The sequence below is a fragment of the Simochromis diagramma genome, unplaced genomic scaffold (genome assembly GCF_900408965.1).
Source record: "Simochromis diagramma unplaced genomic scaffold, fSimDia1.1 OVJJ01000618.1, whole genome shotgun sequence".
Taxonomy (NCBI): Eukaryota; Metazoa; Chordata; class Actinopteri; order Cichliformes; family Cichlidae; genus Simochromis; species Simochromis diagramma.
The window spans coordinates 5,883,887-5,909,841 of record NW_024387423.1 but is presented as its reverse complement, the minus strand read 5'-3'; the positions used below and the strand labels follow the sequence as shown (position 1 = coordinate 5,909,841).

At 41.4% G+C, this 25,955-nt stretch overlaps 1 protein-coding gene across 1 annotated transcript in view; it reads right to left on the bottom strand.

The window, feature by feature from the left end:
- The window catches only part of triob (trio Rho guanine nucleotide exchange factor b), a 107,258-nt gene that overhangs the window by 6,547 nt on the left and 74,756 nt on the right, over positions 1-25,955 (bottom strand). The window contains 28 exon segments of the mRNA XM_040013260.1: positions 738-1,636; positions 1,781-1,958; positions 2,115-2,306; positions 2,565-2,642; positions 2,785-2,835; positions 2,916-3,008; positions 3,119-3,208; positions 3,303-3,372; positions 3,500-3,603; positions 3,703-3,769; positions 3,939-4,087; positions 4,415-4,510; positions 5,473-5,643; positions 5,724-6,010; positions 16,178-16,430; positions 18,987-19,086; positions 19,268-19,407; positions 21,108-21,209; positions 21,630-21,820; positions 22,077-22,188; positions 22,272-22,364; positions 22,563-22,652; positions 22,816-22,885; positions 23,026-23,135; positions 23,438-23,504; positions 24,227-24,342; positions 24,649-24,843; positions 25,172-25,294. Of these exon segments, the coding sequence (XP_039869194.1) occupies positions 738-1,636; positions 1,781-1,958; positions 2,115-2,306; positions 2,565-2,642; positions 2,785-2,835; positions 2,916-3,008; positions 3,119-3,208; positions 3,303-3,372; positions 3,500-3,603; positions 3,703-3,769; positions 3,939-4,087; positions 4,415-4,510; positions 5,473-5,643; positions 5,724-6,010; positions 16,178-16,430; positions 18,987-19,086; positions 19,268-19,407; positions 21,108-21,209; positions 21,630-21,820; positions 22,077-22,188; positions 22,272-22,364; positions 22,563-22,652; positions 22,816-22,885; positions 23,026-23,135; positions 23,438-23,504; positions 24,227-24,342; positions 24,649-24,843; positions 25,172-25,294 (4,287 nt within the window).

Below are 25,955 nucleotides of genomic sequence, written 5' to 3'. Positions count from 1 at the left end.
TTTATGTTTTCAAAGACAAAGACAAGTTTTCAAGAAGAGGTGCTGAAGACACTTTGAAACAAACAGGGCAGGTTGTGCAAACAAGCTTTTAGCCTTTGTGAGGTGAGAAACCATCTCACCAGATAAAAAGCCATTTCAAAAAGAAATTCTGTCGGTACTGTCAAACAAACAAGGCAGGTTGCGGAAAACAAAACGCTGTTTGTGCAATCATAAGGTTAATCTCTGTGAAGTGAGAAACCATCTTACCAGAAAAGAAACGGCTTTTTTGAAATGTGCTAATGTTTTCAAAAAACAAAGAAAAAAAAACGTCCCATAGCTTTTGAAAGGAGATTGGAAGTTATCACCTAACGGAAAAAAGAGATAACATGTTTTTGAAATGGCACTTGTTAATGTTTAGTAGCTACAGTTGGAAAGCAAATGCGTACTGAAGCTCAGAGAGAGTCTTGAAAAGCAGATACAAGTTTCTCTGTGACTCAGATCCACACTGTTAGTAGTTTCCGGAAAGGCAAAAATTCTCCCTCACACACACTGTCGGTGAAGTTAGTGCACTCAGATAGGTGTTATTCTTCAGTCATTCAAGTGTTTTAGCAGCAGTAGTAGTTGTTGAATTTAAAAGCCATTCTCAGAGCCAGCGGCAGGTTGACTGACTGGCAGACAGGCAGCCACTAAGGGTGAGGTTAGTGACTAGTAAGTACTCTAGGCCTCGCTGAAGCCTGGGCCTCGACTTGGCATCTTACCCCGTTGCTCTGGGTGGAGTGTATGGACTGCTCGCTGGTGGAGGAGCAGGTGCTCATGCGATCTATGTCCTTACTGTGGCTGGAGTGGCGGTGATGAGAGGGAGTCCCGTGACTTCCTCTGCCCAGAGAGTCGCCTCCACTGCCACCATTGTCACTGGGGTAGGAGAAGGAACCTGGCCTGCTGGCAGGAGAGGGAGGCAGAGCGGGGACTATGGCCCAGAAAGCGTTGCCTTTATGAGCTGGGCTGGTGGGGACAAACGCTTCCTTTCCTCCTCCTCCTCCGGGAGTTTGAGGTAATATCAGAGGTGAAACTGTCCCAACTCGAGGGCTTTTGAGATGAAAATTCAGAGGAGCTACTGGCATCTGTGGTCTGCCGGCCATTTGATGCTTCGGCATTTCCTCTGAGGCTCCGAGAACCTGTCTGACACTGCTGTCCATACTACCTGATGGCCTGTTACTGTTATTACTGTTACTTCCATGAGGACTATCCAGCATCCTCATCTTAGGGACCTCTGAGGCTAACAGCTCTCCATTAGCTGTGTTGCCTGAACGGGGGTTAGAGGAGAGGGACTGAAGCGGCTGTGGGTGGCAGAGTGACCACATACCTGCTGATCTGTCGGGACCCTCAGGGCCCGGGGGGTGATGGTGGTGAACAGGCTGGGGGAGGCGTGAGGACGGCTGGGGGATGCGAGATGGTCGGGAGCGCGGGCCGCACAGGGAGGAGGCGCTACCCCCTGATCCTCCAGAGCTGCCTTCGCCGCCACCTCCTCCCCCCATATTGCAGGTACTGTTGGAGCTGCTGCCTCCTGGTAGACCTGCAGTACTGCTGCTGCTAGGTGGACCGCTTGGCCCGCCACCTCCCACATGGTTCCTCTGATACTCTATAGGTGACGTCAAAGCTGTGGGAGCAGACAAGAGTTAGTTTTTTGGGGTTTTTTTTAAACAACTTCATAGCCCTCTTAAACTAAAAGGACCAAGAGTGTCAAAATGTTTTATGTAAAAATGTAATTTTGTGTGTTACAGTATTCACAACAATTTCTTACCATTGAGGAAATTTCTCTGATTCTCCAGGATCTGGCTGACCTGATGGATCCAGACTTGACTGACTCCAGGACTTGGTGAATGGAAAGTGTACCTCTCCAGGTTGCCACTAGATGACCTGGAGGTCAGTGTGAACTTGCAGGGGTCATCAGCATTTTCTTCTAGACCCAACCAGCTCACCTGAAGTTACGTGGCAGGCGAGGGTAAAGAGACAAAGATAAGAAAAAATATAGAGATATGAAATAAAATAGAGCAGGTTTAGCTTCATGATCAATAGGGACAATCCAAAGTAAGTCCACAGTTGGTTTCAAAGCTATTTAAGTGAGCTGTATTCACCTTAATGCTGTTCTTGAAGAGGTAGCCAGGAGTAGAGAAGCCCTTCTTTTTGTCCAGGGGTTCACTGAAGATAACTATCTGCTCAAACAGAAACACTCTCCTCTCTTTCATCCTGGATAGGAGCCCTCCGTCCTGGTCTGAAACCATGAAAGTGTCTTGGAGAAGCAATCTGCCCTGAGCCACAATTTTACCCTGAGAAACAAACAGGCAATCCAAAGAAAGTTCTAGATGGTGAAGGAGTTTTCTTAAATAGTTTTATTTTGGATAAGTTATTAGAAAAAATGAAAACACACAAAATCCGACAACAAACTAGAGCTGCAAAAACAAGTGCACACTGACACCTAGTGGCAGTTGCCTGAAGCAAGACAAAAAATGTGAAGCATTTACTCTATTGCATTATGTATTTTGGAAACATTCACACACTATCAGAGGTACCAAAGGGAGACTTACATCAAAGCCTTGAAGGCGCCCAACATTCATCATGTCATTGCAGCGTTTGGGGACCACGCACATCACTTCTACAGCTTTCTGTGGAAGAACACGAGAGAAAAAAAAAGTTAAAAACTACTTATCTAGTTATGATACTTTCACAGCATTCATTGGAAAACACAACAGATTATTATTGCTTCATTAGTTTTGTGCTGAATCCTGGGCTTTTTCTCGATTGTACCTCCAGCTCTGTGGCATCCACTCCAGCCTTCTTAGAAATTTTAAGAAGATCCTGTGAAGAAGTTAACAGAGGTAAGGAGAGAAATTCAGACTGTGTTGATCATAATTTATGTTGTACAGAAAAATATTTACCTTCAGTAGCAGTTGGTACTTCATTATGCGCTGGACAGGTTTGATGAGTAAGTCAGTGAGCTGCAGTCTGTGTCCCAGTCGCTGCTTCAGGTCCTGAAGAAAAAGAAAAATCTATCATGTCCGGGACCTGACTCATGACACGGACAATACAATACAGATAGCATGCTGTGGCTATGAGGTGCAAAATGATTAAACAATCTTACCTCAAAGTACGTATCAATATACTCCGACACGATGTGCTCAGACTTAGGCTTGTTTTGGCAGTACACAATATACATGTGCAGTCTCCGTTCCTGTATTTGCAACAAAAACAGAAAAGAATATTACAGATAAGAACGTGTGATATCCTCTAACAAAATCATGCTGCAAAATTAGTGCATTTCTTACTTGTTTGACAAATAAAGGTCCCAGCCGGTCAGGATCCTCCAAACACTTTTCAAGTTCTCCCAGGAAAAAACTGTGAATGGATACAGACATGTGATTTAACCTGCCAAGAAACAGCATGTTGACATTTTCTTTGTATAATGCTGCATATGCCCTGAAGCAGGGGCAGGTACTACAGGTGAAGGACTCTGCCACCGTACTCTTTGTGCCAGTCATAGATCTGATGGATGTTTCCAAAAACAATCTTGTCTTTTCCTTTCATGTCATCTGGAACTCCTTCCTCTTTCATTCTGCTCATGTAGCCCTGAAAGAAAGAGCCACCCAAAGTGTAAGAAGCACAAGCAAACGCTGACCAACAACTATGTCCGAAAATTTATTTATCCAGATTGTTTTCTTTTCTTACCTCCACCACTGATCCCAGGTCTCTGACATAGTCTCTCTCAGTCTCCACCAGCTCCAGAAGTACATAACTGAGAGAAAGAACACACAGAAATTGTCACGTAAGACGAATGCAACGCTCAGCTGTGGATGAATATCAGAAATGCTCCATATAAGCACACGAATGAGGACAAACATCATTTAGTGTCTGGGTTCAAGCAGCTTTTATTTATAAAAACACCAACAGGACTTATAACTCACTGTCTTCTCTTGAGGAAGCCAGATTTGCGCTCCTCCACCTCGTCGATGGGTGAGGAGGAGGAGAGGAGGGAGTTGTCGGAGGGATTGAGAGAGGGAGAGCTGCTGTCACCTTGCTCCACCAACAGAGAACTGGGACGGTCTTCCAGTGACTGAATTAAAGAATTAAGAAATTAAGAGGCAGAAAAATATGTTCCACTTACTTATCTTTATCGAAATGAAGCGTAATATACGTGGAGGCCAGTCTGCATGAGTATACTGGGGATATTCGCCAGAGTGCAGTGCCCATTTGTTGGAACAGAGGACAGCTGGGATAGTTAGTCACAGTTTTGACAGATGACTTGCTGGCAATGATGCCATTCTCTGTCACTAACACCAGAAAGAAAGCGTGCGCTTGTATCTACATCTATTAAAATTGTTCTGTGTGCAAGTGGGCCTCATTTGCAAGTATTTGTGAGTGTTTATGAAATCCATCTCACCATCTTGCTCTTCACCAGTTCTTCGATGGCACTGACCAGTTCAGCCGCACTGGGTGTCTCTGAGCTACTGGGACGTCCAGACAGCCGAGATGCAGACTGAAAGAGAGAGAAGAAATGGAAGGAATAAAGAAAACTAACGGTTAATCTTCAAGACACTGTGAATGGAGAACTTTTAGGTGTTGCATGCATACAGGAGTCATACATTCTTAGAGACTTGAGCTCACCATTGTCGTGATTTGGACCTCGATATTCCACATGTCCAAATAAAGACTTGGTTTGTGTGATCTCCCTAATAAAAGGGTTAATTGGGAGCCAACTTGGAGCCAATCACAGACTATATTCTTGGGAAAACAGGGGTTACGAGGTGGGTTTAGGTCAGGGGGAAACTGTGATTGGAGTGCTCTTCAAGCACACGCGCCATAATTGGTCGAAAAAATACTCCATTGGACGGAAAGTTTGCCTCTGCTACAGAGCTTAGTCGGAGGCACAAAGGGCAGGGCGAGATTTAAACGATCCACAATGCACAACCATTTAATGTCACAGACATTTTGCTACTGCAAAGACATGTAAATGGATTCACTTCAGCAAAAAAAGAAGAAAAAAAGAAGAAAAAACATGCAGAGGGAATTTAATTAGACAGAAAGGAAAGAAAGGAAAAATCTAGATAGGATCATTTAGAGGGTTTCACATGGACAGATAGGGAAACTGGGACAGAAGAGAAGTAGAACAGAAATCAACATAATGCTGAAGGAGGGAACATGCAACCATTAAGAAAATAGGAGAAAACAGGCAGAGTTATTAGTGCCAAAATAAAGTTAAGCTGTTATTTTAAGCTGTGAGTGGAGGAGCAAGTTAAAAATCTTGCTGCCTATGAGTCATGTGGATTAAATAATAACAGAACAAATACAAACAGAAATAAACAAAGAAAAAGCTCAAATATATGTCCACTCTATGCTGTTCAATCTATCTTACTTTCTCTCTTGCTGATGCACATGATGAGCTGTTGTGTGTACATCATATATTTATGACTGCGTCTCGATTGCTCTGCATGTCCCCACCTTGTCATCCTGAGAGTCGGGCTGAAGCAGGCTGTGTTGCTGGATGGCCATTGGGGGAGGCAGCGGGACAGCATCCGCCCCCTCTTCTCCTTCCTCCTCACCGCAGCTCTGCATGCCCGATGAGGAAGACTTGGACAGGGTGCCACTGCTCAGCCCCTCATTGCGCATACGCTGGAGAGAAATAAAGAACAAGTGGTAGTTCAGAGTCAGACATGGTCACAGTTATTCAGCATTACGGTGCGTCGTCTTACTTCTTCCAGGGTCTCATCTTGTGGAGTGGCGGCGCTGTCGTCAGAGTCCTTCTGCGAGCCGGGCATCGCGTCCATGTTCTTCCTCGTGCCATCGCGGTTCTTCTTATGCTTGTGGGCGAGCTTTTTGACGTGGCCGTCGGCTTTACCGGAGCTGAGCCGCCGAACCGGACTCGTCAGCCACTTCCTTAGCGTGTTTCCAGGACGTTTGGGACCTGGGGAGCTGTGAGGACCCAGCGTTTGGCTGGAGCCGGGCTGCAGGGCGTCATTGCTGGATACGGACAAGGTGTCTGAATGGACAGAGGAAAGAGAATGAAGCGCATCCAGTGTTACTCAAACGAAACGCAAAGAACATGCAACCATTAAAGAAAAAAAACAAACTTTTTTCAGTTTTACACTGACTGGCAGGTCTTTCAAATCAGGGACTAACAATGGACAGCTAATCCATGTGATTAATGCTATCTGATTGTGCTGTTGTGAAGGTTTGTTTACATCACACATGCTTTTACACTGGCACAAACTCGTCCTGGAATATGAAAGTATGACCCAAATCAAATCTGTCGAATGTATTGCTCATTGCAAAAATCATGCATATTCATGGTAAGATGTTAAGTGTCACCAACTCATCTATTTCTGCATTAAACAAAACTCTATGCATATGTAACATAGCCTAGAGGCAGAGAGAAGAAAAAAATAAAGTCAATATATGTTAAAGATAAGTGTGGATGTGTTTGTTTGTGCTCTGTGCAGGAGGCAGGATGGCCTCCTCCCCCTCTCACAGTGATGACGGCTCCTCGGGGAATCTGTAGGAGGAAAGCTCTTTTTCTTCAACTAGAAATGGAGCGGTGAGAAAATAACGCAGTATAAAGGGATGCTTGAGGCTTTGTCTGAGTACTTCAAACATACAGCCATCTGTCTGTCTCACCTGTCTCTGCTCATTTACTCTTACTTATCTCCCTCTAACCTTAATTTGTTTGCCCTTGTATCACCCTTTATCAATTACTGCACTACCATCCTCCTCTTTAGCTTCCTTTGCTCTCGCTGAAAATGCTGATGGGAGACTCACAAGTCTGACAACTAAACAAGCTTCTGACAATCTCTGAGCAATCTCAGGATGAGGGTGGATATCCTCAAGCAGTTCAACCGAGGGTAACAACCTGATTTAAAAGTTTTTCTCGATCTGCTCATTTCATGAGAGAAAGAAAAACAAAAACCACAAGCAGTGGATACCACAGAATACATTATGTATTATGAATTATTACACTGCTGCACAGTTTGTCAGCCTGGGTGGACATGTACTGTTGGACACACTTTCATCCCAAGATTGTTTTATACTATGTTTTTTTTTCCCTATTTGGCCAAATTATTATCAATCACCATGTCAGCTACAATTTTTATGCACGACGGAGAGCTGTAGTTACAGAAAAATTATGAAAGCATCCCCAGTGCATGCAAACATCGTATAATAATAACATAAAATTAGGGATTTTAAACGATACTGTTTTTTTAATCTTAGAAATAATCTAAATGGACAAAAGTACTGGGGCAACAACACATCACACCTACAGGAGCTGTTCAGCCATGCCAAGAAGCTCCCGGTGCAATTTCTCTGCTGATGTTAATGCCAGAGGAGGCTTCAAACTTAGTTATTGAGTCAGCAATAAGTGACTGATAGAGGCTTTTACACACTATGCGCCTCAGCACTTAATGACCACGATCTGACACTTTGTGGTTAAGCTGCTGTGGCTTCTAAATGTTTCCGCTTTACAAGCTGATCTAGGACAAAAGAGTGACTTCTTGTCGCATCCTCTTTCTGTACCACAGTTCACTGAGCTCTTTAGAATGACCCATTTGTTCACATATGTGCGGTAAAGGGACAGAAAAGACCTGAATTCAAAGATTACGAGAGTGTGGGACCCAAAACTTGTTTCCATTTTCAAAGTCTGACCTTTCAGAACAATGCCTCATTTCTGCATGTTTTTATCACTGCCAATTTAGACTAATAAACAGCACTTATTCTTTTTTTCGTTGAATTTAGAAAACAAGCAAACAAACAAACAAACAAAATGAACTACAGTGACACTGCACTGGCTCTCTGTACCTTATAGAACCCGTTTGTTTCGTTGCCCTCTACATGAGAGACTTCATTTCCTTTTATGTGTCAGCCAGATCACTGCTGGTCCATCACTGCTTTTCAGCAGTGAAACCACCTACTGATTTAACCCCTCATACAGGCTTTCAGTATATTTCAAAAAACAATTTAACACCGGTCTGTTAAATGAAGCACTTGTTATATTATACCCATAGTTTTATTCATGGTAAAGTCTTTGTTTTAAATCCTATTTTGCCCTCTGTTTTTATTACACTGATTTCTTTAAAGATCCTTGCTGTTAATACAGCGAGTTAAATTAAAGGCCGTTTCTTGATACAGGCGGTGATGACCTTTTCATTGTGGACACGACTTCCAGTGAGGAAGTGACTGCAAAAATATGTTTATTCATACAGGGGCGATGAGTCAGGACAACACACTCTCCTCCTACATCACTCTGCTTTAAATTGTTTGCATGAAAACACGATGAGCTTGAAAACAAACATCCAGAAAGGAGAACAGAGAGATGTTTTTCATCTTTTAGAAGTTATCTAGGTTTTACAGCGAGACTAAAGGCAAGGTTTAAAATACTCAAATTCAGTTATTAGAGCATTTAAAAAGGTGCAGCTGCAAAAGATTAAGGCACACGCCTGAGCCGAACGGCTTTTATGAATAGCAGGTGTGGAATTTCTGCCGTTCTTCATTGGACGATTTCACCCAGCCTGACTTAATGCAGCAACATGTGAATGTGTGGCCGTCATTAAGCCTCCGGAAGACTTTTCTTCTTACTTATAGAATGTGTTCTTACGTCACATGCAAAGGAATGAAGACAGCTCGGTTCCTCAACAACAAGAATCTCCCACATCAGGCACTGCAAAGGCTTTAAATCCATCTTTACTAAGATTCCTCGCACCATCTTCTTCTCACGGTAAAAATCTTTCAATATGGTGCACTTTGATGGCACAGAAATGAGAACACATGTTTTTTACAGATTGCTTTCATTCTGTTCAAACATCTTGAAGGGATGGGAAGGGGAAACTTGGGACGCTTTGCAAATCAATATTTTCCACCCAAACACTCTATTTAAAGACAACAGGGGGTGTCGAAGATTTGTGTGTTTTGCTTGAGGGCAACTTCATCGCTTTTGTTGGCTCAAAAGTTTTACGTGCAACCTCGCTGGTTAGAGCAGATTTGTGGGGGAGCTTTGTAAAATGCTCTCCTCCAACAGATCCCCTGCAGTACTAAATGAAAACCAGTCACAATTGCTGGTTACAGTACTACCCTGGAATTTTTTAGTCACGGGTGCATTCACAGATCCTGTTTAAGGCTGTAATTCTGATGACTCAGAATACCTTTGTTGGTCTCCGAGGATTCCAAATCCCTCACTTATGAGTTCTGAATCCTTCCCCAAATCATGTTTACATTCGATCCATTATTCATGCTAAAAGTTAAAACTACAGGTGCTGACTAGACTTTTGATTTATTAGTGTTTAATATCAGGAAGAGTGTAGGTAAATACCTGCATTAGACAACTGTTGTTCACTAATGGGAACCAGATGAGTCTTTGATACATGTTCACCCAGACTGATAAACTGTAGCAGTTAAATCAAATTTAACCCAAGCTAAAGTGATTAAGGTAACCGCTAAAATGATCACTGAACTGAGAGACCACACTGATGAGCTCCAGCACTTAGGTGAAAACTGCTGCTTTCACCAGGAAAGCACAGAGAAGTGAGGACTTCTCATGAAGAGCAAATGGACTGTGGTTCCTGCAGACATGCTGTGGTTAACAAGCATGAGGTACAGCTACTTGTTTCATAGCCTCACCTTGATGTAATTCAAATAATAGCAAAAAATACTACTTTATAAAACAGTAGCAGTGAGGTAAAACTGTCTTCATAACTGCACTGGAATTTTATAGGTTTGCATATTAGCAATAAGCAGAGAATGGAATCTGCTGGTTATTTATTGTGATCAATATGCAGATATACAGTGTGCAAGATATTGTTTACATAAGTAGTAAGTGTGACGCTGTTGATTTTTCACTAGTCCCACCTGTCTCATGCTTAAAAATCTTGAAGCTTTGGCTTGATAAGTGTTAAGTGGCAAACTGAAGATGTTGATCTAACAGGAGTGTAAATGAAAGTGTGAGACACCTCTCGAACAGCTGGTCAGCCTCTCGCTCGTGGGGAAACAAACAGAGGGAAGTGGCAATTTGTTTGAAGCCTTCTTTTTAATTTTATTCTTTTACTGGCAATTATATTTAAATCCATCCATCCATCCATTCACTTCCGCTTCTCCTTTTTCAGGGTCGCGGGGGGCGCTGGAGCCTATCCCAGCTGTCATAGGGCGAGAGGCGGGGTACACTCTGGACAGGTCGCCAGTGTGTCACAGGGCCAACACACAGGGACAGACAACCAGTCGCACTCACATTCACTCGCACATTCACACCTAGTGGCAATTTGGATTATCCAATTAACCTATCCCCACAAACTGCATGTCTTTGGAAGGTGGGAGGAAGCCAGAGTACCCGGAGGGAACCCACAAAGACACGGGGAGAACATGCTCCACACAGAAAGACCCCGGCCTGATGGTGGAATTGAACTCAGGACCTTCTTGCTGTGCGGCAACAGTGCTAACCACCTTGCCTATATATATATTTAAATCACAGAAATAAATCATGTTTTTTGTTCAAATGAGCTATAACTGCATGAACTGTATTATAGGCATCATCGTTGAAGACCTTTCAATTTTGCTGCTAAAAATAACACAGAATGTTCTACTGGCAGCGGGAGCAACAGTGTCCGCTTTAAAGAAGTTTGAGTTTTTCCATAACTTACATTTAGATATTTTTTCTTTATTGTATTATCATTAATTTTATTTTTGGATTTTAAAACGTACTCTTTTACAAAAAAAGCTGAAAAAAAAAATCTGGTTTAGCAGTTACAAGTTTGATTAATTGCTGACTTCTTAGAACAGTAAATGGCCTGTAAATGGCCTGTATTTGTATAGCGCTTTACTAGTCCCTAAAGACCCCAAAGCGCTTTACACAACCAGTCATCCACCCATTCACACACACATTCACACACTGGTGATGGCAAGCTACATTGTAGCCACAGCCACCCTGGGGCGCACTGAGAACAGTCCAGCATGCAGGCTCATCCTTAGATACAGAAACAGGAATTCAGTTTCTTATTTGCCTAATAAATAACATAATAATATATAATAATATTTTTTTGCAGGTGGTCTAATAAATTGGTTAGGAAGTATACGTACATAGATGAGAAAAACTTAAAATGTATTCTACTTTCTTCATAATTCTGGCTAAACATACAAAACAACAGTACTTGTGATAGACTTCTCAATACTCCTATTCACTTTAACTTTGTGGGCTAATGTCCTTCAGAAGAACCCACCAGATGTTCTAATACTACTTAAGCATTATGTGATTTATCAGCAAGCTTCCGACACAATGTGACAACTCAGTCAATGCTCCTTTACGCTGCTGCAAAGAACATGCTAGATTTACAACTTTATGTGTGTTCTTGTGTCTCTAAGAATAGAAGTGGGGTAGGTGGAGGGGCTCTTGTACAACTGCAGTGATCCAAAAAAGCGCTGTTCAACAGAAGCATGCCTGGGATTCCAGAGGTGTCACCAGGGGAGCATCTTTCATGTGCCCTAATCTTGCCAAGAAGAACCAAAACAAACACACAAAGCCATAAACATCAGTCGGTGTGGCTGGGAACGTGCTTTTAGGGGCGGAGGTGCAGCGTGTGGGGAGAGCTCCAGGGGATTTTGGTAGATGATCTGAAAAAATGTGTACAACGCTAGAGAGGGCTTGCCACCAACAGCCACATTTAGGGAAGGGAGTGGTAATGGGATGAGAGACCACCCAGTGCACATTCTGGCAGAACTAGTGCATATTTGGGTGATTTGTAATGCTTTATCACACTGTATCTAGCAGACACCTGTGAAAACATTAAAAAGGAAAGGGATTCCATTGTTTAAGAGTCCTCATTCTCCCCTTCTCGTCAGTTTGACCTCATCATTCTCTCTTTTCTCAACAACACCCTCTGTCCATCTGTGAGCCTAACCTGGATTTAAACAGGAACGAAGACATAATCTTATCCTGGTGATTTTAGTGAATTTTAATATTTCATTATGTAACGATGCATTCACCAAATTACTTTTGCAGCTATAATGCCACCACATGATCGACAGATGAACTGAGAAATTGCAGCACAAAGCCCGTACAAAAATAGCTGATGTAAACCCAGCAAATAAGGACAAGCTGTCAAAACGACAAATGTAGAGTTGCAGTTGTTTCTTGCACAGCTGGAGCTTCAATGTCGCACTTTAGAGCAAAAAAAGACCCGTTTTAATGTCATAAGACCAGAGGCATAGTCTAATTGAGATTCTAATGTTATGCTTTCGTTACATTTTCACCAGAAGAACAAACAATAGCAGCAAGCCGCTAAACCAGAACAACTTAGCGCAACTTATCATTTGTGTTTTCCCAAGCACACTGCATAAGAAGCAAATCTAGCATTAACAGGATAAGAGGAAGCAATTTACTTTTGTCCTACACATGGCACCTACCCAGATCCAACAGCCAGAACTTGCAGTTGTCAGAGTGTTCTCCCTGCGCCGAATCCACAGAGTAAAAAGGGTTCAAAGACACTAAAGATTCAATTCCACGGGCCATGCTAGTGGAATATAAAACTCTGACTTGAAATATTTCCTTAGAGCATCTCCAAAGGTATGCCAAATGGCTTTAAGATCCTTTGAAAAAATCCCAGAATCTTTATAAATAACAATAAACCTGCAGTAACTACGTCGCTGAAATTCCAGGGAAAGTGTGAAGTCCAGTGTGAGAGAAAAGCAAAAGTCAAATGCAGCATTAGAGAGTAGGATGTTTTCTCTCTCTTTCTTTGTATCTCCATCCCTCCCTCTCTCCCTCCCTCACGAGTGGGCTGCTGTGAGGATATTGGGCAAACCTCCACTGTGCCTCTCCCGTTCCAAGGGGACGTCTGGAAACAGGCAGCATTTCTACCGTATTACCCTTTGTAGAAGCACCCACTCAGTTTGTGTGGGCGGGTGCATATTTTACAGGCATTAGGTCGCATACAACTTGTGCAGTATGCTTGGAACAAATATAGATTTGGTTATGAAATCGAACACAAATGAACAGCATAAAGCTTGGTTTAAAAAAGGAATATGTTTTCTATTCAGTTGTTCATCAAAAGTGTTGCGCATACATTTCAGATTTTCTTTTTACATTTATTTAGTTTCTGAATGGCACTACTGACTATTTATCCAACACATAACTCTGTTTTTGGAGCGTCTTCATCTGAAACTGTGCTCTGTGCAGCCTTGAGCAGTTATGCAAGCTAGACGCACAAAGACCTGCCTGTTTAACTATGAGTGTGTGTTTATGTGTATCTCTTTGGGCTTTAAACACACTCTCTGCTGTTAGGGCACACACAGGCATACACAGGCACTCCGAGTGCTTATATCAATCACATTAAGTTTCATTAAGTGGGTACTTTTGTATTTATTCCATCGCGAGGGGCAGTGCAGTCCACCTGCATGTCTGACAAATCTGTGATATTACATAGCAGGGACGCACAGGCTTGTGCAACTGTCAGCAATTGGATCAGAGCCAGAAAAACAAAAGAAACATATCATAAATCTGAATAACTGAAACTGCCAAGTGTACATTTTGTGGCTTAATTCATCTGCATGTGAAGCCTTCTATGGTACTCTGTCCCCTCAGATGCCTCAAACTGCCAGGAATTCTTAGTGGTGAGAAATTGCAGCCGTAGTCACTGGTTGTCTGCGAGGCTTCACCTCAGTTTATTTTTGTCACTGAACTGTTTGTTTCTTTTGGAGGATTTATAATGGCATTTTTCCTGAAAAATGATATGGCTTACTACCTTGCTAGAATTAACTGAAACCTTAAAAAGACTGAATCAGGGGTGTCAAACATAACCCCAAAGCCTGAGGGCCAAAATCGGCCTTGCAAAGACTCTATTCTGGCCCCGTAACCGGCTTTGAAAAGTGTGAAGGAGGACACCGATTTTGGACTTTTACTACAAGCAAACATCTCCCCCACCATCATTCATAGTACACCGAAGTCATTACGTAATAGAAAAGCAATTAAATGACTGAAAATGTTCCATTTTTTCAATATATACTATCGAAATTTTAGGATTTTAGGATTTCAATGTGCTACCAGAAATTTTACACACTTAAGACCCAAAGAGTCATGTTGACGGATTTCTTTTTTAATTTATAAATTAAAGTTTTAACAGAGAGTTAAGCTTCTTTGACTTTTTACTTAAGCTCAAAGTGGAGTGTAGGAGGCCCACGATGCAAAATGTGTTTGACATTCCTGCTCAAAATAGTCTTGAAAACTCAAAGTTTCGACGAGCATAAGCTGATGATTAAAAAAAATGCCTCCAAAGAACACTGGATGAAATGTCAGGGTGAATATCTATGCACATTTTTACCTTTAACGTACAGTCTATGATTGTGAGACATGACAAGAAAAATGGGAGATTTCCTGGACGACCACCCTAATCCCCTAAACTTTCACCCTTCCACCACTTTGGACAAAGCGGCATCCACGGTTGGTCTGTAAATAAAAAAAAAAGGCTGACAAAAACTGCACAAAAAGCTTTTTTTCCCCCTTTTTTGTCATCCTTGTCTCCCTCCTCTTGAGCAGCAGCCTTTCTGACGAGAGTACCCCCTGCAGAGAAAGGCTCCTTTTCATCACCCCCTCTGACCGCACAAACACACAGCGACAAACGGACAAGAAACACGAGTCCCAGTAAACAAAGTAAGGATGACAAACAAAGAGCTGGAGTTGAAAGCGTAAAATAATTGGTTGGAAAATTGTAGCTTTCTTCTCGTGGCGGTCTAGTAAATCATTCAGCTAATGCCAAAATTGTTAGTTCCTGTATTCACCATCCAAGCATCCTTTAATTTTAAATGCAGACCTTTCTCGTACTGACTATAAAGACGCTGCCAGCAAAATATTTGTATGCTATATCACCATAGAAACAAGCAGTCCACCTCTCACCCACTCTTCCAGATTAAAAAGAGAAAGGCACAAGCAGAAACTTCTCTCAAGACATGATGACAGCAGCTCATAACTCCAACTGGCTACGTGAAATTTGATCACAGCTTGGATTATGAGTGTTTTGGTCAAAAGAACAACAGTTCACAGCAATAACTAGACAACCCTATGATATATTCACATAAGAAAAAAAATGAATATAAAGCATCTAGCTAAGCCAGCTACAAGTCACTGTGTGACTAATTAAACTAAAAGCATGCATGTTTTACAGCAATGCAGCATTAGCATTGGTGGAAAGTCCTTAAGCAAAATTATGTGCTACAGTACAGTTCTGAGGAATATGTTCTGCTTTCCTTTAGGCTATATGGTAGTATCGAAAACTCTGAATTAGTGCCACTTTTGCCAACAGCAAAATGTAATTTATGCTAAGGTAAGAGTAAGGCCACTCCAACTGATGAGCACTTTTTTTTGGTGCTACAAGTATAATTAAATATTAATAACTTGTAAGGATAGTGGGATTCATTGTGCGTGTCATTTTTTGCTGCAGACCTACAAGCCCCTACTTCAGGAAAAAAATATTTTATTTTAGAACCATCAGGCTATAGGTGTATTTTTGAATCTAATACCTTCAGAGGAAGTACCTCCTTCTCTGTGTGCCTGCACAATCCCGGCCACAATCCCTCATCAGTGTTGAGACTTCGAGTTTTTATGTCCTTTGCCCAACTTCACGTGTTAGATAATGCTTCAAATAACAACCCAAATAAGTTCCTGGAAGTCTTACATGGCGAGTGCTGAATGACTAGACTTAGTTTGAGAAGGGCTTTGGTGTTAATACATACAGATTGAGAAAATCCATTTGAAATGTGTTTTTTCTGCCAAAATATGTCAGGTATAAGAACAAAGGCACCAACACAAGGACAAAATGAGGTTTTCTGACAGTAATAACATCTGTCAATGGTAAAATTGTTAATGAAAAAAGTTTTAAAAAAAAGAGTCTAATGAAAAAAAAAAACTGCTGTGCTTCAAGTGGGCCTTCCACAGTTGCATAGCAACACCTAGAAATACATGTCTGTGTTCCCCGAAGCAGCTGTTTAATGGAAAGTGAAGGCTCTACGGGTCATCGATGTTGTATTTGCAAACAGGAACCGAATCCGATATGTCCATGCTCGTGCATGTATGCGACGAGCAGCTGTTTTTAAGTGTTCAGATGTGCTTCGCGAAAAAACAAACATCAAAAAACATCATTCAGTGCACCTGTAATAAGCCAAGAAATTATTCTCCTCCTACCTTTGTGGTTGAAGAGGCCCTCCATCTCCATGGAGGACCTGGAGTGAGCGATGCAGAGCATGGAGCAGGGCACAATGCCCTCCTGGGCTGGCGAGCGATCCGTGGTCCGGACCAAGCACCAGTCCGGCTTGTCGTGCAGTCGCTCCAAAACCTCAACAGTCTGGCCGCGGCGGACTGTCAGCTCCCCGTTGCTGCCGCCGTTACTGGCCACAAAGTCGTGTATGACCACTGTGAGTTCACAGCCACCAGAGAGCTGGAAGGGAAACAACAGTACTCTGAATGTTTTTTCAAGAGGATAACCTCCATATTAATAGGTGTTAGGCTAGTGTGTAGAAAAATTTCCAAACAATCCATTATTGCCTCATTGTGTTCCCTTAGAATATACATAAACATTTCTGAGTAGTTTTCTGCATTTTATTAATCTTATCACCAACACTTGCTCGATGTTAAATAATAACCCTGCAATAAAACTTTCCCCGGCAATTAATTAATAACTGTAAAGCAGATGTGCCCACACAATATCATGTGCTAACAGCACAGGGACTCAAGAAGCTCTGTACAGTGTAAGAATGAACCGGTGACTCATCCAAGCTCAACCGAATAAAACGTCATTCTGACGACGTGATCGTCTATGAAAGGAAAGGCAATTTTAGGTAGAGGTGGAGCGAGTCGGGATTAGTCATTTTTCTCACTGGTTATTTTAAAAGGTTTGTCCTTTTAACGTGTGAGTGAAAAAGCAGCTGCTAGTCGCTAATGATGCTTTGATCTGAGGCACAGAGGGTGAGCAAATGTAGCTATTCTGCAAACACAAGAGCAGATAAGATTGAACATTTAAAATGTGTTATGCAATTACAATTCTGGGAAATACAGACCTGAAAACAATTAATATATTAATACTATAATTGTTGCAATGGACATTCTCTGTTTTTAATGCTGTAGTTCAGTAATCACTGGGAGTATAATTGTAATCTTTGAATGACACATTTTCAAGAAGGAAAACTTTATGTTTATTTATGTTAAACATAAAAATTATTAGCAACAGATGAAAAGTCTTGGAAATGGAGTGAAGCCATGCAGCAGTCATTAGCTACACACTCTGCAGTGTAAATACTCTGTAAATACTGTAAAAACGTCCCATGTTTTCCAATACTTACAACTGCTCTAACTGCTTGTGTGCGCTTCCATTTGAGTCTTTCAAAGCATATATTATTGCTCAATATTTTATTCACAGCACACTACACTGCATTAATTGTCACGGCAAAGCAAAGCAGATTATCTGAAACATACCCTTTGGTAGTGGGGCAAAGCCAGAGAGCTTAGGAGCTGAGAAATGGGATGTGAGCTCCTTTCTCCAAACCTGTCCATTGTTTTCCACTCCCTCATTGCAAGAAAAGTTCCAAAAAAAGATAGAAAAACTCTACAGAGCAGAGTTATCTGTGTCTCAGTCCACTAAAGTTCGAATCACACTAAGGGAATGCAGGGAAGCAGGTAAGTAGAAGTTAAAAAAGAGAAATAATCATTCATTTTCAATTAGTATTAAAATTCCTGATCCCAACATTCCAAAGCCAGTAGAAAACTTCCTGCTGTCCACTGTAATTACACTCCTCTGTGGGTCCTTACAATCAGACTACTGAAGATTAAATGATTCCTTCTCTTGTGTCACTTTCCAGTAGCGGCGCAATTAATCCACCCGTGTCTTTTAACAATTACTTTCACACTGAACCTTTCATCAAGAAAAACAAAAACAAAACACACACCAGGAAAATTAGCGGTAAAAACATTATGGTAGCCTGTATTTTGAAGCAAAGAGTAAGATCGATAGCTGTGAGGACTTAAAACTGTGCTCTCCTGTCTGGCATACAGACGAGCATCCTCTGTGAAGTGAGCGTGGGAGGCTGAAGCTGCCGACACACAACAAGTCAGTCACTAGAGCTGAAACGCACACAGGAACACGAGCGCGCGCGCACACACGGCAACACAAACACGCCACTGTCACTTCCCCTTGAATGAAACGTCTCATGGAGTCCGCACAAAGCGAGAGATAAAGAGATGCATTCAAAAAGTGAGAATGAGATGCTAATTTGAATTTGCAGGTGTTACTGTGTTTCAAATGTGTATGCATGTGACTGCTGCCTAAACTGAGGCGCTGTGACTAATTAATCAGTGTCTGTGATAGTTTAGACTTCAGCGGATGCTCCTCACCCCCTCGACCATTAAAATTTCACATTTGGGTCATGTGAAACGACTGCAACTCAAGCGTGAAAATAAGGAACCGATGCAGGAGTCCAGTGATCAGTTTATAATTAGTATGAGATAAACGTACGGGGAGGCTATTTTATCTGTGTGTGTGTGTGTGTGTGCTGCATGTTTTTTAGCTTTACAGTTGATCATACTGAGCGTAGGAGGACAAGCCTTCTGTGGTGCTATTACCAGATATAACCACAGCCACAAGCGCAAATACACACGAAAAAACAAACACACACATGCCGCTTTAAAGCTCTGAGAGTCGGGCTGTTTCTTCCTCCTAACACAATCAAACAATTTCACAGGAAACGACTTGAGGACAGTCGACTGCATCTAAGCATTTTGCACATTTGTTTTTTGTTTTTTTACAATCGTATTACTGAGTGACAGCATTAATCGACAGCAGAGCTGCAATGTGACTGCATGAACTGCACAGTAAGACAGGACAAAATAAAAACAAAAAAAAGAAATAAATAGCACTGAAAACTTGACTATTTTTAATGTGGCTAAAGTGCTTCCCTTACATACTGGTTATGACGAACGTCCGCGTGAGTTGTGTTTTTACCTTATCGCTGTCCAGTGTGTTCTGGGACGTACGTGAGGCAATAGAGATGGTATCAGGTTGGCTGCTGGCGTCTCCCTGGCTGTCCAGCTCCTCTCCATCCCTGCAGGCAGGCATCATTACAGCAGACCCATAATTACTATGACCAATAAACATGACATTTACCCTATAGGGCTATCTTCACGGCATATAGTTTTGTTCGGCTGAAATGCTTCTAGGCATTATCATGAAACTGATTTCTTTTTTTCTTTTTTTTGCCTGACAGTAATCTACTTTTAGCTCACCTTCTGCCTTTGTGTTTAGTTGTGGTGGCTTTAGGGATGTGGATGGGTTCCTTCAGAGCTCCACGCAGGTGGATTGTTCGCTCCTGTATGACTTCCCGAATGTGTTTGATCCAGTCCTGCTTATTCTCAATACTTGAAGCCTGGTGCATAACAGATAACTGGGTTAGATATATGTTAGATTTCAAAGTTTCTTAAGTGCACAGTACTGTTTTCTCTTTTTTAAATACAATGACAGCATTAATAGCAAGAAAAACACAGGTCTACAAATAAGGCCTAATTTAGTTATTTTAATTCTCTCTCTTCCCACAGTGTGCTTAAGCCCTGCAGTCTTTAACTTGACTCACATGTCTATATGATGAGCACATATTCACTCAGAGCCCCAAAAAGCAACCACGGTCTATTACTGTGTTTATTTACGTCACAGATTCAATGTGTAGATGCAGCTTTCATCCTATAACCACCCTCATTTGAGTCTTCCCTTCCTTTTTCACTTAGCAACCAGGACCATGACTGCCATGGAGCCGAGTTATATAAGATTCAGTTTAAGATGATCATCAGAAGTTATGTAATAAGACAGAAAGCTGTACAGCACACATTGCCAAATCGTAACACACCCTGGGAGCCTTTCTCTGTGTCAGTCTCAAAAAGCAAACGCATATCTACACACACACAGCATGCATAAAACATTGCTTCTGACTCACTGCGTGAGAATTACCAAGTCGCTTGTGAGGTTTGGATTATGACCCATCAACTGCTATGCTAATGTGATGAGTGAAGAAGTAGCAGAAAGTAACACCCCACCCCCTTACAGGGACTGAACTTTGTTGGCTGAACAAAAGGAGCCAGGGAGGATTTAGTGAGGATGAACTATAGACATGAAGTAACACTTCTTCATGTATCAAAAACCTTACCACTTCCTGTGATCATATGAGAAGTACATCCATATGAAAAAGAGAGTTTTCACAGGACTTTATGCATTCCTCTGAGAAACACAGCACACCCAAGATTCAGCGGCTTGTAGAACCACTTTTAACACCAATAACTTGAACTGTTTGACTTCTTCAGTCTCACACATAATTGCGGAGGAAATCTGCCCCAGTCTTTTTTACAATGTAGCTTCACTTCATTGAGGTTTATGTGTTTATGTATAGCTCTCCTAAGGTCTTGCCACGACATTTCAGTTAGTTTGGCATCTGGACTTTGACGGAGCCACTGAAACACCTTGATTCATTCCATTTTCAAAGGATGTTGTTCCAGACGTCTTGTAGTTTGTTCAGATGCAACTTTTGCAAACCTAAGCTCTGCAGCCATGCTCTTTTTAGAGAGAAGAGGTTTTCTCCTGGCAATGCTTCAGCACAAGCCACACTTGTTCAGCTATTTTCCAGTTGAACTTTAAGTTTGAGCATAATCTGACCTTAGTTTCTTAGTTTGAATTTGCTGGGATAGCCACACTCTTGGTAAGATTGCGTTAACACACACTTCAACACTCAAACAGCTGGTTTTATGGAAGTGCTCACATTCACTGGTCATTTAATCAAGTACTTGTGATTAGCAGCACTTGGCTGCTTTTTACTCTCTTATTTCCCATGGAAGCAGCAAGGGTGTACTTAGTTTTTCACTGTACTGTATAGAGCCCTATGAAAACTTTCTTCACACAACTTTATAGTAACAATGCTAGAAAAGCTTTTTTGCAAGAGGATTACTTCTAAAATGATTACATCAGATCTGTTATAATATTCAAGGCTTTCAGTAAATCTGTTGGTTAATCTTAAAATACTGTTAAAATAAATATGAATGCAATGACTCTTTCCATAACCCATCGAAGTCAACATCTTCATACCTTCAGAACAATCTTGTTGTCTGAGGTTGGGGTCCTCCCCAACCAGAGGGCAAACTTGCAAGGATCTCCCTCCACATGTTCTGTCACTCCAAGCTCTGACGTCTGATGAGATGAAAAATGTGCAAATAAATTAGGCGAAATATAAAAATATCTCAGATCTACCATCCTACAGTTGCATTCTTCTGCTAAGTTTTTTAAGACTTAACATCTTTATCATTACTTCATATTATTTTTATATGCAGTTGTGTCTAATTTAGACATATTCAGCGTTATGGCCAAGGTCACAGTGAATTCCCTCGAGGTGATCAAGAGATATCAAGTTCAAAATGGGAGCGGCTGACAAACAGGCTGACTCATAGAAGTAGGGGCAACTGAGAAGCATTCTGTCTCCAGCCACAACCGTTGCCATCACAGAGGCATAAAAATATGTGATAACAGCCTTGTAACCCAGATAAAAACAACAGGTGTCTCGGAGGACCTGGCGTGGATCCACTCAGTACAGCCGGATAAAACAATTCTTACAAAGAGCTTGCTCTTGTAGAGGTATTTGCTGCGCCCATTGGAGTCTTTCACTTCTTTGCTGAAGACCAGAGACATCTCAAAGAGGAAGAGGTGTCGATCCCGACCCTTCCGGATAAGAGTCTTAGGATCCCAGACCTGGAAGGACTCCTGGAGTATCAGCTCTCCCTGGGAGTCGATGTTTCCATCAAATCCTGAGGTAGTGAAAGGAAAATCAGGGAAGAATCACCTAAGGGTGCTTTCTTGTTACTGCAGTAAATGCAAATATGTTTGTAGGAGGCAAGTTGAAATAATTTACTTCTGACTCACAGCTGAGTCAGAAATACAACTGACTATAAAAGTGAGCAACATATTTCGTTTTCTCTCAAAAAAGCAAAGTGACAGTTCAGTCACTGGCTACAGACAAGCAAAGAAAAACATACTAGCAGATGCACAGATATGTATACCCACCCTCCAGCATAGAGAGGTGCATGGCATCGTTGGCTCTCTTGGGGACACTGAGCATCACTTCCAGGCCATCCTTGATCTCCCCTTTTCCTTCCTCACAGCATGTTAACAGTTCCTACAGTGGAGCACACAAACGTGTCAATCCAGTGGGATTTAAATACAAAACCTTCTTAAGATTCATTTAAATGTATGCTCTACCTTTAGAAGCAACTGGTATTTTGTGATTCTTTGGACTGGCTTGATCAGGTAAGAGGAGATAGAGTTTGCGAGACGATGTCTTTGCTGAATTTCCTGTAAATTGAAAAAGGAAAAAGACACTTTTACAGGAAAGTGCTTCATTCATTCTAAATCATGCGGCACACAGAGGAACCATGAGAGTTAAATTAATTATGATTCGAAGTGAGTCAATTTCAGATATAAAATGCAAATTTAGTATTTCTACTCCCAGAAGATGAACAGAAAAGATTAATGCTGTTGGTAATATCTTACATCAAAGTAGGGTCCAGCATGTTCCACGATGAGCTGAGTTGAATCTGGCTTGTTCTTACAGTAGTTCACATACATCTGAAACTTATCAGCCTTAGCAGGAAAAATAACAGCAGCATTTATTCACAAGAAATCCAGAGATATGGATAAAACATAAACCTTTTTAGAAGAAATGGACTATTGTACTATGTCATGTTTTAGCATTTAACATAGTGTGGAAAGAAACAAATTACTAAGGTGCAAGTTTATCTCTTACCCAGGTTACAAAACAATGGCCGACATCTTCTGGAAGCTGCTCGTACTTTTCTAACTCCTTCAGGAAAATACTGTACAGAAAGAGGAAAAGGTAGACGGTCAAATTTCAGGGTCAAACTGTGGATTCACTGCACCTAACAATGATTTTTTTTAAATCAACCGATATTGATGGTAAGGAAAACAAAGTGTCACAAAATAATGCACTACTGACTTGTGATGAAACTCATAGAGGTCCTGCATGTTCCCAAAAATGATGTGTTCCTTGTTGACAATACCAGGAGGAATTTCCTCCACGCCGCTGGTCATTTCCCACAGGTAGGTCTGCACAGACGCGCACGCCACAGAATAATTAATTCATCACCTAGACTTGTGTCTAGCTTAAAGAAAAAGTAAACTGGCAGTGTAACCAAATGGAAATCATTTTAAAGAAAAATATCGTCATAATTCAAGAACAAAGAATGAAATGCGTAAAGTTTTATTTATATTGCACCTTTCAAGATAAACATCAAAGTGCTTCACAACAAAAAGAGTAAAAAATATGAGCAAAAAGCTACCTATGAGAAAGTTTAAAAAGATGCGTTTTCAGCTGTTTAGTGAAGACTCGCGTCTGTTACAATACTTACATCCATACACTCCCGTAGGTCTCGTACATAGGCTTTCTCTGTTTGAATCAGCTCTGCCATTATAAATCTGAAACGATATAAATATTGGGAAATACAGAAAGTGATGCACACGGCACACTGCTGTGACTGACAAAATTCAAGTAAATTTAACTCAAAAACAAAAGGATTTCTGAAGAGATTAAAGACTGCAATTTAGATCAACACTTTAGAAGAAACGAAGAAGAAGAAATTAAAGGATTTTATGAACAATTTATCCACAGATGTGCTTGTGAAACCTGTACCTTTTTGTTTCTTAAAGATGACTTCATGACGTCAATGAGTTAAACAAACCAATCGGTATGATAGAAGTAATCCGTGTGTGTGTAAATATTACAAAAAAATTGGTTAACAAGGAAAGACACATAGAACAGCTCTATGTGGAAGCATTATAATTCCCCTTGCTTATAGCTGCTTATGAGTAGTTACAACAGATATTTTTTACAGCATCAGCAACACAAAGTTGTGCCATTAAAGCTCATAACTCTGTGTCGTTGTGCACTATAAACTGTTTTTGTACACACTTGAATGAATCTGAGGTAATCAGGATGATATTTACATGAAGTTTGGGTTATTTAACATGAATTTACACATTACTTAACAGTAACTATAAAATGAAAGCTAACCTCAAGCTAGATATTGTCAACAGCACTGAAAATGCTGAAAATGTTTTTATATGTTAGCTGGAAATGATGTGCCTGAAACCTATGGCCCGGGAAATAAGCGGAAAATCAACCCGTCTGCTGCCCTTACTCTTTCCTTCGTGCTGATTTCCTCTTCTCCTCATTGAGTTCATGGGCAGCGTCCCGCAACTTGACCTCTGACCCTGGAGCACTGGCTGGAATGATGTCCAGTTGCAACTCTTTACTCTGAAAACACAGAAGCCAAGGGCTATTATGTGGTGCACAACAGGCCACATCAGTCACTCAGCAGTTCCACACACCAGTGGGTGATTTATCAGCAGTTAAACAAACAGGATTCAGCCCAGGTGTAGTTTATTTGGGCTATATCAATGTTAATCCCATCAAGCACAAAATGATTTTTGAAAAGCTGAAAGTCGAAGCAAACGGTCATAATGCATAGTTATATCTTGCAAACACACATATATGCGTGCAATTTCATTTTTAAAGCTGCTTGAAAGATCAGATATGGTGTTATCAGCGATGGGCACTCACGGCTTTGTTTGAGTCGGAAGAAATGCCAAGCGCTGATTCCAGGCAGGTTCGGTATTTGTCCATGCGGAGAGAGAAGTCCCTGTAGCGCTTGTCCACCGAGGACACCCATTTCTTTATTTCCGAGGCATGGGCGTGGCCCTTGTCACAAAACCCATCCGCCAGCTGGATCAACAGCTTTACCCGCTCTTTGGTTTGCTGTCAATAGAGAGGGAGGGGGCACAGAGTGGAGAGGGATGGCCATACAGAGGAAAGGTAGATGGCAGAGAAAAAGAGAGAGAGTGTTAGGAAACAGTGTGTTGCCTGATGGACACAATAGACTGCTCCCTAACATAATAACAGCGACACAGTAAAGAGGAAACAGGACAATATGCCGCCCTGGGAAAGGGCCTCACAGCAGAGGGTGAGACTGTGCAAATATACACGCAACGCAACCAGTAAGTAGCAGGTAGGAAAAAAACTGCAAACAGGCTCGTCCTCCTTCTTTTATGGATAAATAAACAGACATAAATGTACACACACATACCTTTGCTGTGATCTGGAAATCTTCATGTTCCTTCAGTAGCTCCTGTGTGTGGTGAATGCTCGACCCGGTGGATGTGTGAGTGGACAGGTAAAACTCCCCAGTGTCATGGATCCACTCCAGGGCCTGAGGAAACAGCCAATCACAAATGAGTATGTATACAGTGAAGGGATTTTAGTTTAACACAGACTACCCAAATCTGAGGACCTAATGCACTTAGAGGACCTAATGCACTTAAAACTACAAAAAAAATATAAAAATAAACCCTCAGTGTATTATGTATTTTGTATATGTATATTTAAACCAACAATAATTCTTGTGTTTAAACTGATTGTGGTCTCTCTGTTGTATTTTCTGCCATACAGATCGCCTCTAAGACTCCCTTTATAATTCCCTACGATCACATTCATGGGACTTCTGGATGAGGAAAGTTGACATCAGTATGACCTTGTGAAAATAACAAGACATGGAAATATTATGCATCATTTTATGTTTTTTGGTTTCCCTCCAGATCCAATCATTTAACACGTATTAAAATAATTAGTTAGTTCCTAAATTTCTAGCATTCACTTAAAATATGTCCTATTTAATTTCTATCTTTATTAGTGTTTGCGTACTTTAAAACTGGGTCTACCTCCCAACCAGTGATGGCAGAACTGGTCCAGTCAAACTGTGAGACCAGAAACAAGCCCTGGGCCCTGGGGATAAAACCTGGACCAGCCTAGAATAGCCATGTCCTAGAAACACGCTCGATGTCATCTGGCTTTATTGGCTAAGAGAATTGGTC